We start from the raw sequence: 13,435 nt of genomic DNA, 5'->3' as shown, positions 1-13,435 counted from the left end.
ATTTTGTCTATCTTATTGTGTGATTTCAATGTTTAAATGGTTAGTATGGATCAGGATATTTGTGTACTACACACTAACACTAAAAAAAGACAGGAATAGACAACTCTTGTATCCTGTAAGGTAAAATTATTGGTTGATTGAATGGAGTCAGACAGTCCAAAAGAAAGCGATTTAAAGTTGGGTTCTGGTTTCATAAAAATCTTCCTCTCCTAGTGACAAAAACAAGAACTTTGGATGGGCAAACTTCAAACAGGGAGAACCATTACAGTCATTCTGCTGTCTGCTGTGCAACCTAAAGGAGCAATTAGTCATCTAAAACCTAAAACAGGTAAGAGGGGCCCAGGCTTCAAAATGACAGTATTCCCTTTTAAAGCTCCTCCTCCTCCTACCTTCTTGCTGAAGCTCTGGTTCTCTCGGTCCAGCTCCTGGGTGTGGAGCTGCTTCTCCTGCAGTTGGTGGTTGTCCTCTTTCAGTCTCTCTATCGAAGCCTGAAGCTCCCGGTTCTCCTTCTCAAGCTTCAACACCCGGCTGGAGACGCACTCGTTCAGCTCATGGACCAACGACTTACGAGCTGCAGCGGAGGAAGAAATGTAAACAATAACATCTCTGGACACCAAATAAAACAGGACTAAACAAAACATCTAATGAATACATAAATGTTCCTTACTCTCTGTGTTGTCGTGGTTCTTGGACAGCTGCTCCAGCTCCCAGCCAAGATGAGCAGACTCATTCATGCTCTGCTTCTGGCCGATCTCCAGCAGCATGTTCTCCTCCACCAGCTCCTCCAGCCTTCTGCGCTCATTGTCTCTCTCCTGTAAAACATCAATGAACACACTCAGGGCTGAGGTTGCTAAAAGGCAATATTTTAAGCTGACATGTCAGGACTGAAACAGGAAAAAATGTGCCTAACTGATATTTCATAAAGTTGTTTTGTTCCGATATTTGGGTCTTGATATAATCTAAATCTAATCATATATAACTAAAGGATGTGTTAATGGAGAGCTTTTAAAGTAGCCTATCTTATAAATATATGATAATGTCATGGTGTAATACCATTTCCAGGTCGTGTATTTTAGCTCGCAGCAACAAGTTGTCTTTCTCCAGCGTGTGCAGTTTATCGCAGCGCCCTCTAGAGGCTGACAGCTGCTCCTCCAGCAGCACCTTCGTCTCCATCAGAGTCATGTTGTCCTCTCGGAGCTCCTGCAGGACCACACACACACAGAGACACAGACACACAGACACACACACAGACACACACACAGACACACACACACACACACACACACACACACACACACACACACACACACACACAGACACACACACACACACACAGACACACAGACACACAGACACACAGACACACAGACACACACACACACACACACACACACACACACACACAGACACACACACACACAGACACACACACACACAGACACACAGACACACAGACACACACACACAGACACACAGACACACAGACACACAGACACACAGACACACAGACACACACACCAGGTTTGTTAACTATAGCTGCACATGGTTAGTATTAACTCACTTAAATATCAAATTTCAAACTATAAAAGAACAAAACATAACTGCTAAGTGTATATATTTATATTTAGAGAGGATGTGAAGCTGTCGTTTCTTACCTCCACTCTTGTTTTGTAGAAGTGAACGTCGTTGAGTTTTTCTTTACATCGTGTCAGTTCGGTCTCCAGCCGGTCCACTCGTGACGCTTTCTCCCTCAGAGAGTCCACCTCATCCCGGTACACTCTGACCGAACGAGCCTCACACGACAGAGACTGGTTCTAAAAGCATCAACACACACACACCCAAAGAGTTAGCATCATTTTATATGCATATATATATATATATTTATTTTTTTTACTACCTTTGAACATTTTTTGACATTTTATTTTATAAATAATGCATAATATACAATGACACTAATTCAGCTCATGCACAGATCGGGGAAAAAAAGAATAAATAAGTTTACAAAGTTGGATTCATGATACTGGATATGACTGGATGACGGGGGGCTCAGGGTGTAAGAGGGACATGAGGATTAAGAAAGAGTTTTATGCTTCTTTTCAAAAATGGATCTCTGAAATGATGTCAGCCAAACAAATGGAAAAACTCAGGGCCTTAACCCGACACTGCAGGTAATGAGCGGCTCCTCACCTCTTGTTTTAGTCTCTGCAGCTCCTGATCTTGACGCTCCACTTCATGTCTTGAATCCATCAGATGCTCCGTTTTCTCCTCTCTGTGAACACACCACCGTAACCGTTTAAATGTAACATTTTTCAATCCATCATCATGTTGTACAGTTAGAGGCACACCCTGCTAATGTGGACATGTGTTGATCGTAAATGAAAAGCTGTAAGTCTTTAATATATCCTTGTTTAAGAATCAGTAGAATGTGTAGAGTGCAGTGTTTGTTTAATCTCTAAATAGATGGATGGTCTGTGTTATTATAGTGTAGATCAAACCTAGACAGCGTAATAAGCCGTGTCTGATGCATAATGACTACCAGCTGCTGCTCAGACTTTAACTAGTGACACGCAGAAGTATTATGGACTCTGGGATACAAACTCTGCTCTACTGACGACTCTATCACTCTATAAATGTCTGGATATCGACTTCCTTTTTTAAGATGTTGTGAGGTACTCACAGTTCTTGTCTGTATTTGCGGAGCTTGGCCTTGGTGTCAGCCAGCTCCACAGACAGATGTTGCTTCTCCTCTTTGGTGAGGCCGGAGACCATCAGAGCTGATCCACCGTTAGTCAGACCTCCAGAGCTCTGCCCACGATCCGGGCTGTTCATACCCAGGTTCCTGCACCCTTCCTGGGGCTGCTGACTGTGCAGGTAGTCCCTCTCCTGGGTCAGATCAACAATCACCTGGAAAGCAAAAGTGCGTTAGGTATCCACTAAATTTGAACAGCGACTTTTCAAATGTCTCAAATTTCCTGACAGTAATGTATTATTGTGATAAAACAATTAAACTAAATGAAAAACATTTAATTCCAAGTGGCAGGACATTGTGACTCTTATTTATTTTTTATGTAGATTTTCTTAAACATACTTTAAGTGCATAAAACCTTTTTCTGATTTCTAATACAAAAACCACTTCCATGCTTGCAGTGGTTTTTGTGGGAGTCTCTCTGTACCTCACTGGCTTTGTCTCTCTGATCAATCAGTTGCCGTAGCGATTCAGCCATAGTTTTGGACAGAGGTGTGAGCTCTTCGTGTGTGAGCTCCGATCCTTCCTCCAGCCAGGATAGGTCGAGAACATTCTGCTGGTTGTGAGTCACCTGTGACGAACAATAATCATGAAGTAAAATGTTAAAGGTTGCACATTAAACTCCTTTTCAAACAGTTTTAATTAATCTCAGGTGTTGACAATGTCTGACAAACAAAGGTTGAGATTTTCCTTGATGACTCAAAGGGAAAAAATGCAGTCGAGATTAAAATCATGAAAGAATGTGTTTCAATCGATTACTGTTGACCGAGCTGCTGTTGCTCTTTGCTGTGAGTCAATGTCGGACATGTTTCATTCTGCATAGTTGTTAAAAGATGAGCATGACGTCGAGGCTTGACAGGAAGTTGCAGTAAACAAAGAAATTCTTGCCCCGTTTAAGATGGATGTCCGATCGGTTTTTGATGGTAAATTAAGTGAACTGGAGGATCACTTTAAGAGTGACTGATGAAGCGGAGTTGCCTGCATTAGTGCCTACATTAACCAGGATGCATTGCGTGTCAGCAGCTGCAGCCTCGGCGTTACTCAGCTGTGAATTCTTCAATCCTGCACCCTGGCTTAATAAACACAGCTGAATATGTGAATCAACCAAAACAATGTGGTATCTCTCCTCCTCCATAAAAATCCTCTGCACTCGTGTTTTTGATGCTATTTTTGTTGTTCCAAAGTCATTTGGGATACATTTTTCAAAACAAGCAAATTCAATGACTAAAAACCAGCTGACATAACCTTTTCTTGGCCCTAACTTCATGAAATGGGGGCGCCGGTAGCCTAGTGGTTATTGCCCATGTGTATATGCTATAGTCCTCCAAGTGGGCGACAAGGCTCTTTTTCTACATGTCATTCCCCACGCCCCCTCTCTCTCTCTCTCTCTCTCTCTCTCTCTCTCCTCTCTCTCCTCTCTCTCCCCTCTCTCCCCCCTCTCTCCCCTCTCTCCCCCCTCTCTCCCCTCTCTCTCCCCTCTCTCTCTCTCTCTCTCTCCTCTCTCTCTCCTCTCTCTCTCTCCCTGATTTCTGACTCTATTAACTGTCCTATCTCTAAAATGATGTAAAGAAAGCCCCAAAAATATTTTTAAAAATGTCATGAAATGATGGTGCTGGTGCCAAAAGAAAAACAGATTTTGCAGCTGTAGCCATAATAAGAATAATAAAACAAGGCCTGCATGATATGAGAAAAATATGATAGGTGGGATATCATCGTTTAATAAAAGGATAATGATATGGAGTGCAATAAGAGTGCATATAAGCTATAACTATAAATCCATGTGAAATGATCTGTTCCCATCAGTATCTGTCCTAATCAAGCCACAAGTGAGCAAACATCCTCCATGTTTTTGTTTTGTTTTTGTTTTCGTACTGTTTTGTCCCTAATCTGATTTTTGTATCATATTCATGATTGTTGAGACAGCTATTTTGTCTCTTGTATTCCTATGTTTTTTTTTAATCTTCAAAGTAAAGCACATTGAGCTTACCTGTAATGAAATGTGCTTTATAAATAAACTTAGATTCTATTCTATGTAGAGTGGTGAACATGGTCAAAAGCGTCAGACAAAGTGGGGTCAAGAAGACTTGTCATTTCTATCCATGTCCTTATATCTGAGATCATTCATCGTGTTCAGAGCTGATTACAGTGATGGTAGGAAACCACCAAAAGAAATGTATAAACTTGTGATCCATATATTTATCACATTTGTTTCATGCATGGTGCTGCACTGACCTCCTGGATGTGAGAGACGATGGCAGCTTGTGTCATAATGTCCAGCAGCTTGATCTTCTCGATCATCTCTTCTTTACGCTCACACTGACACAAAAAGGAACACACAGAGACACAAAGGAAGAAACACATTTTTAAAGTCACTTTGTGTTGCATTCACTGTCCAAAAATGTTTGAGTATTCAAAATGTAGTTTGACTAAGACAGCGTGGTTGGCATATTCTTTTATTAGGCCGCTGCTGGTTTTTGTTTGAGAAACAACATTTGCATTTTGCGTTATCCACCCTCCTCTCTCTGCCTCTGTGTTTTTATTGATTGCTCCCACATGGCTGTACTCTTTCTAAACCAGTAGAACCAGTACAGGTAGGGAGGGAAGGAGGGAGACAAAAGAAGGAAAGAGTAAAAAAGAAAAAGGGTTTGAGGAAAAAGGAGCGTGAAGAAGAGAGAAAGAGAAGAGCAGCTGCAGGGAAAAGAAAGATAAGAAAGAAGACGGTGTGTTCAGAGCTTTGGGAGGGGTGGAAATGAGAAACAACAAAGAGCTGAATAAACACACAGACAGAGAAAACACCTGAGCCCCAACCTCCCACATGAGCAGCCCCTCCTCTTTCATCACCCGTAACCCAATTAACTCTAAACGTGTATACCTGGCATTAAACTAAAGTAAATGTAACAATGGATTTCAAAATTCAGTCTCAAACTTGTTTTTAATTTAATTACCTTACACAAATATTTACCTGATAAAGTGCCCTCAAGCAGAGCTTGTAAACTGTCATAGCATGTCAAATAACCCCAAAACCTCTCATCAAATAGAAACAAAACTCTGAAGGTTATAATAGTTTATGAACCATTGATGTTTCTCCATGTGTGTTTTGATCCTGCAGCCACACCCACATGCAGTCCCACCCTGCAGCTTATCAGCAGGCTCGCTGAACGGCTCTGCTCAGACATGCAAACCAAACAGACACTTCCTGGGAGAGACTGCGTGGTACAGAAATATTCTATGATTGGGCGTGTGTCTGTGTGTGTATTGAGCATGTGTGTGTGTGTGTGTGTGTGTGTTACCTGGACAGCACAGCCGAGTAACAGCAACAAAAGTCTTTTCAGCTCCTCCATGCTTTTAGCTGATTAAAAAAAGCAGAGAAATTGTTGTAGAACAGTTTCAGAACAGTAAGAACAAGACAAACTTTAAGTTTTGGATGTCTGATGCTCTGTCACACATCTAACACTCTTCTGCTGAATGCAAACTGTGCTGTTATTTAATTAAATCACAGTCTTCTGGCAAGTTAGAGCAAGCAAAATGATGATTTCTCCAAACTGACACAGGGGATATTGACACTTTAAATCTTTGCACCACAACGTCTGTCATAATGATGACACAATGATGACAGGCAAAGTAGAGTTAAGCTCTGTTCCAAAACCAGATTTGTTTTTCAAATATCTGCTTTAAGGCAGACAATCTGTAATCTGTTAACAATGTAACCTTAAATATTCTGCAATTCAAACCAACTTCTTAACCACCCAAAGTAAGGAACAAGACAATCACACCCTAATGAAAAAATTATTTAAATAACAACTATCAGGCAATGGGGAAACTTTTTAGAAGGGGAAAAGAAGCCTGTTGCAAAGCATCAATAATAAAGTGATCATCTGTTGCATGTAAGTCTCAGTGCAGAACTTGTCTATCTCTCTTTTGACCAGACCGACTCATGAGCTAAAGAGCTGCTGCAGCAGTTCTGATGCTCATCCATCACTCTGGATTGGACACCATCATTGTGTGTTGAGTTGTAAGGGACCCAAAGGAGCCTATGAAATCCCATTAGAGCGGAAAAAGCAGCCGGACCGAGACGGATCTATAGAAGTCTGATTGGATTAGCATTTCAAAACACCACAAAACGTCCCTTCAATACCTTTTGTAAAACTCATTTCATGTGGGTGTTTGGCTGTGGGACTTTCTGAAGTTATTCAAACTACAATGTGGATTTGCCAACATCAATATTGGGGTTAGCAATCCTAACAAGCTAGTATCATTTATATCGTTCATTCATGGCTGAACATGTTTTTTCTACCTCATCTTGGGGAAAGAAGGATGTCACTGAAACTGGGACCAGCATGATACCAGTAAAACAAAAGGTTTGGAATAAAGTCTTCATGCCAATAACAGGCCTATAGCAGGCAGCACACATTTGACCAGCGAGGCTAATATGGCTTACTACAAAAAACCTTTTTGAGAGCAGACCTGCTCAGATTACATCAGTTATTTTTCTTATCAACATTTCTATTTTCACCTTTATCCAAACAGGAAACATCACAGAGGTTAAATGTGTCTGCATTGTGTTTGGGTACATGTGAGACTACATTTAGTACAATGCTGCAGTGACTTGAACTGACTGTATTTGACTGGGTTGGAATGTGCACTTTTGAATTGAATTACCAGTGATTCATATTTAACAGTGACATGTTTATATTTCACGTTGACTCAGCACTTTATTCTACTCTAATCCTCAGTCAAGGATCACTGTTGGTAATCGAATGCTGCTATATTCAGTGCATCTTACATTTCAGTGTTAGATTTGAAAATGCATTTTTTGTCCTGTGATGCATTGCTGCAAAATCAATCGCCCTTCAAGTTGAGTTGAGTTAAATGTATAGTTGTGTTCTTCTTAAGGCCAGCATTTAACCTGATGATATATTTAAATGCCAAACTATACAACAGAGAATCAATACAGCCTTCATTTGTCTGATTCTGTGTCTGATATGAATAATAACATCAGCAGCAAAAAAAGTAACTTTAAGTTCCTGCTTCTTTCATTTAAAATCTCCAAAAGACAAATGTTTCAAATAACTTCAGGGAACTGTTTTAGTGATTTTGTTTTATGCAATTCAGTGCAATAACTTCCAACATAGAGATGAATGTAACAACAGACTGAGGTACATAAATGAATCACAGCCATGATAAAGGAGGACCGTCACATATACAGTATGGTTATTAGTTTAGTTATGTTTCAATGATTCATAGATGAATACCTGATAGAGGATGAATAATGTGTGGGAGTGTTTTACCTGAAAGAGGATCCTTGGCGATGCAAAGGATGTTGGGTAGGGGCATGACTATTAACTGCTGCAAGGTCTCCTGTCAATGAGAGAAGAAGAAGTTTTTAATACAAAAGTCAACATATAAACTGTCAGAAAAAAAATCAGAAACTGCAGGAGCATAGATCGGCAAATCCCAAACAAAGAAAATCAACGATGTGGTTCATGTCACAACGTTTGTACAAATTTAATTCTGCCAACAAACACATTAACAATAAGGTCTGATATCCATCAGTGTTTTATTTATTGGACTTGTTCTTCATTGAGTATGTGTAACACTTTGTGTAACATGAACAAATCTACATTTTCAATAAGAATCTTTTATATCTCTATTCTTCTCTATTTAAAGGTTTAACTCAAGCAGTGTCACTGCAGTTACAGTTTGTTGATGTCTTACACATCAGTATAAAGCTTTTTATTCAACATATTTATACATTTAGATAATATTTTGGGGATGTAAAGATAGTTTTCAATTCATTCTAGAGGACAAACTATATATTGGAGACGTGTTTCTATATTAGATCTCCTTCAGCATTTCTGTAGTCATATTCTTATAATCCCTAAACATCTATTGTGATATCCAAAATACAAAATATCTTTTGTATTTGATACATCGTGCAAAATAAGGGACTTAAAACTTTCTTTGACAGATTCTAAACACAAAGATCATTAGCTGTGTGTCCTTATACTTACAATAAAATCAACACAGTGATTAACTCAAGTGTATTGAAAGTAAAAGGGCGGTGTGCAGCAGTTCTCTCTTCTCTAGCCTGGGCATATTTCCTGCTAAATGCGTGCTCACAAGAAATTAAAGATGATAAGATTTAAATGTTTGAACACGGTCAAATAAAAGATACCACTTACAAACACTCCAACAGAAAATCAAACACAGGACTTTCCTCATTTATCTGACCAGTGGCTTCTCAAAGGAGAAAAAAGAGAAACGTGCAGAGAGGTAGACAAAATATGTCGAGCATGTTAAGTAGTGCTCTCTCCTGTAACAGCAGCTTGTGTTTAATGACACAAACAAGAGGGTGGAAGCAGAGCTGAGAATATCTGCAGCGCCTGATGATGTTTTTTTACACGAGCTTCTCAGCTTTGACTAAACACATTTTGTAGAAATGAATCAAAGTCCAGCCACCATCTGACCCAGACGTGTGTGTGTGTGTGTGTGTGTGTGTGCATGTGTGTTTAGGCGAGCAGCCAACAGGAAACACAAAGATTGTGTGTGTGTGTGTGTGAGTGTGTGTGTGTCTGAGTCAGGAAAGAAACAGCACGCTAGGAGGGAATACTTTCCATACCAGAATATCCTCTCCTGCTGCCTCCCAAAAAACACACCTGATTGTTCAGACGGGCCAACAGAATACGACACATTCATTATATTCACATTAACACTGATAAAATCACTTTATTCAGAGCATGGCGGGAGGGCAGAGATGCAGGGTCTTTATCAAAACATGTCATTGTCTGCCAAAGAAAACTGATTTAAAGTGATGAAAGATGACGAGGGAATGAGGTCACAAAGGAAGACATGGAGGTGAGAGAAAGGACACATGGGAGGAGGCATGATGATGACCCTTGGCTAAGACGAAGGGAAATATACAAATGGGAATGTGTGTGTGTGTGTGTGTGTGTGTGTGTGTGTGTGTGTGTGTTTTGGGCTAAGGGAAGCGACTGTCAGCAAGGAAGGGCTGTCTGGAATAATACACTCAAAAACCCAGCACACACCTGCACACACTCTCACACACACACAACACCTCACACAAAGGAAAGATAAAAAAACATACATGTGAGGTGTTGGTGGTGTTATGCTCTGGAAAAAAAACATTTACACGTCTGGGAAGATCACGCTGAATTGTATGCCCGAAGAGGTCAGTCGGAAAAAATAATCCAGGAGAAAACCATGACTGTAAATATTAATGGATGAAGCCTGAGTGATGTCAGCCATCTGTTCCTGCAGGGGGCGCTGGAGGCTCATCGGCAGCACCCACCATGCTGGAAATCCTGTCTCAGTCTAACTTTCAGTCAGCCTAACGACAGGCTGAGAGCTGGAGCTGAGGCGGGTTTTTAAGCCTCCTGATGTCCGTTACATCATGCCTACCTGTCAATCAGGTCAGCTACGCGCCTAAGTATGGCTAACACGTATCGTTTCATAAAATCAAAACGGATGCCTTATAACAAAATTCACTGCCCGTACAGTGTATGCCCATGAAGTCAATAATAAATCAAACCAATACTGTTTTTTGCACCAGGCTGTAAACATGTTTATTTATGCTGTAAAAACAGACTTTTTTAAACGTGGTGAGTATGTGACTTCCTGAGCTTCTGCAGCCAGCCTCTAGTGGACACTTGATGAACTGTGGGATTTTGCACTTCCACATTGGCTTCATCTTCAACACCGGAGGTTGCCGCTTGGAGAAAAAAGACTTTACGACTTGAGTGATTTGGATGTGATGGATGAAGTGGAAACTGAGTCCAATTTTATTTTGCACTTTGTACACAATGTAATGAACTGAGAGAGTTATTGTTTCAGGAAACAGCTCGTCAAAAACCGGAAATATGGTGGAGGCCAGAATGAGCAAAAACTGAAATGTCACAGTTTAATGTGTTTAAGCTCATTTTGTCTCAAAAGCCTAGAAGAGAAGACGAGATAGTTGGTTTAATTAGTGTTTCTTTTGTTTTCCTTTTCTTCTTCTGTTCCATGACAACGAATAAATCAACTATCTGATCCCACACTTTTAAATTCATGGTGTCTTATAAATGTATGAATGACAAAATAATAAAATGTCAAAACTTCAAACTGCATTCCTTTAATGTCTTTGTATTTACTTAACATTATAGTCTACAGTGTCATCTGCTAACCAGCCATATAAAAGCACTATCATCTTACACCACAGATACTACTGGGCTGCACAGACAGCTTCCAGGCAGTGAAATACCAGCAGATAGTGTTACACACCAGCTATACGCCAGGAGGTAATGAGAGACCAGTACCACACACACACACACACACACACACACACACACACACACACACACACACACACACACACACACACACACACACACACACACACACACACACACACACACACACACACACACACACACACACACACACACACACACACACACACACACACACACACACACAGTAGTGAATAAAACATGTGCACAGGCTACCAGATGTCTTGAAGGCACAGCATGACTCCAGCTTTGCCAGGAAGTTTTTGGAGATTAACTTGAAGACTAAAAGCTTTATTATCTCCAAAATGTTGAGTTCAATAAACTTCTGGTCAGTCACAATCACAATGAGTTTACACAAAGGTTATTGAGGCTATGGCGGGCTATTGAAAGTCAATGCATCATGTAACACATCATCCAGCAGAGGTCGGGCCTTCAAAGAGAATGGGGGGGGGGAGGGTGAGCCACAGGGACTTGTGGGGACTCTGGGCTAGGATCCGCAGTACATGTGGGGTCAAAATTAAGTTCCTGGGACATAATTTCTTATTTAACACCCTAGAAAGGTCTCTGCTCTACTTACGGCATTTCATGTCAGCCAAAATTTTTTTTTAAAAATCAGCGTCTTCAGAAATCGTTTATTGCACTCTGACAGATAAATTATGTTAAAACAAAAGATCACTTAGGACAAATGGGAACACAACAAAGTCCAGACCTATTAAGCATCTTTGCTAAGGACTAAACCAAGCACAACTAAAAACATTGACCTGCAATGATGAGGTGTCGCTTCTTATTGCATCATTGTTGATGTTTAGATGTTTCATGTATCATGAAAACGCAGCCGACAAAGGGCTGAAGGAACCTTTGTGGTCCTTGAAAGTAGATACTGTGTGAAGCAGACAGTTCCTTGTTTGATCTTTACAACATTAAAATCTAAAACCAACACATGTGCTTAAGAGAAAGAAAAGAAAGAAACGCTCTCTCTCAAACTCTGTGATGTGTTCATTTGGACAATAAGATGAAGGTCTGAGGTCAGTGCTAACTAGCTGGTTGTTTATTATAAATGAGATGGATTGAGTTACACTTTGCCGTCACCTGCTGCACCTGCGCTGCAGAAAATAAAAATAATCTACAGTATGTGCTGCATATTTCATTACTGCAAGCACTCTGTGTACACAAGTTAAATAGGACGATTATGTGAATATGTTGAAAGTCAATGTCTAATCAAAATGCATCCTCTTTCTGTGTGTGTGTGTGTGTGTGTGTGTGAGAGTGTGTGTGTGTGTGTGTGTTAATCTGTGAACCAGCGATAGCTCAGATCTATAGATATTCTCCTGCAGCAACATCACCAGCAGGATTTAACACTTAAAAGTGACAAGGGATCAATACAGCCTGCTACATGACCCATTTACACTCACACTCACGCACAAGGCCTAAATCCATGCCCCACTAACACACTGGGCTCACATTTCTAATCCCAGATCAATAAAATGGTGGCAGCGAGCTAACCAGAGATCTGAATGTGACGCTGATGCTGCAGAACTTTTTCACCACTTTTCTCTGCTTTAAAATCCAAAACAAACCCACTTAGACCTCCGAACTTTTAGATTAGTCGACTCAAGCTGAGTACATCTAGAAAGCCAAATATCACATCAATGTCAAAGTGGGCTATAGAGGCAGACATCCGCGCAAAAATACCTTCCAGTTATATCACTCTGTATACATAAAGAAAGAAGTTGACAGGATGTTGATCAAGAAAATTATGCAGCGAATAAGAGCTGATGGAAGAGCTGATTCAGTCTAATGTTTAAAAAAAAGTTTGAAAAGCTGTTGAGTCTTGTTGAATATATTTCAAGAATCAATAAACACGTCAATGAAATCAATAAAGGAATTGGGCAAAAGATAAAAACACACTGATGAAAAGCATCCAGAGAACATTATTCTCCGAAAAGGTTAACTTACACAAGTCACTGAGTCTGGTTGAATTAGAAAATGTTTGGTAGTTTTAACAAAGTCTAGATCTGAAGTGATAAAACAGTGATGTTGCTGATTTTCCTGTCAAAACTTTAAGGATGAAACTGACAAAACTGTGTGTCTGTCAGATATTTAAATGTATGTTTTTGCCATGTACTGCTTTCACATTTTGTTAGATTATTAAGTGTAATCTAAATCTGGCTGAACAGTGTTTTCAAACATTTAAAATATTGTTTTATCCAGTTAAAGACTGCGAGAAAAAGTAACAGGAAAATAGCAAATACTAAAAATAACTTGAAGACTCTCCTGAGGAAAGACGTGATATGAAAAGTAAAGCGTGGATCTCTATCACGCTCAAGCTGAATTCTCCTGATTATATCCTGCTGCGTTTTCACATCAGCTCACTCAGACTCTCTGTAGAAAGAATACTAGGGGG

At 40.1% G+C, this 13,435-nt stretch overlaps 1 protein-coding gene across 4 annotated transcripts in view; it reads right to left on the bottom strand.

The window, feature by feature from the left end:
• ccdc88c (coiled-coil domain containing 88C) overlaps positions 1–13,435 on the bottom strand; it is a 48,296-nt gene that overhangs the window by 21,619 nt on the left and 13,242 nt on the right. For all 4 annotated transcript variants that reach the window (XM_061063292.1, XM_061063290.1, XM_061063288.1 and 1 more), the window contains 10 exons: positions 8,035–8,104; positions 6,037–6,095; positions 4,979–5,062; positions 3,174–3,317; positions 2,678–2,904; positions 2,188–2,269; positions 1,656–1,814; positions 1,054–1,200; positions 668–812; positions 390–571 (listed from right to left, as the gene is read on the bottom strand). In XM_061063292.1, the coding sequence (XP_060919275.1) occupies positions 390–571; positions 668–812; positions 1,054–1,200; positions 1,656–1,814; positions 2,188–2,269; positions 2,678–2,904; positions 3,174–3,317; positions 4,979–5,062; positions 6,037–6,095; positions 8,035–8,104 (1,299 nt within the window). The remainder of the gene's footprint in view (positions 1–389; positions 572–667; positions 813–1,053; positions 1,201–1,655; positions 1,815–2,187; positions 2,270–2,677; positions 2,905–3,173; positions 3,318–4,978; positions 5,063–6,036; positions 6,096–8,034; positions 8,105–13,435) is intronic.

This window comes from Labrus mixtus, chromosome 18 (assembly GCF_963584025.1).
Source record: "Labrus mixtus chromosome 18, fLabMix1.1, whole genome shotgun sequence".
NCBI classification, from domain to species: domain Eukaryota; kingdom Metazoa; phylum Chordata; class Actinopteri; order Labriformes; family Labridae; genus Labrus; species Labrus mixtus.
Note: the sequence above shows the minus strand (reverse complement) of the source record. Positions and strands in the feature narration are given on the sequence as shown.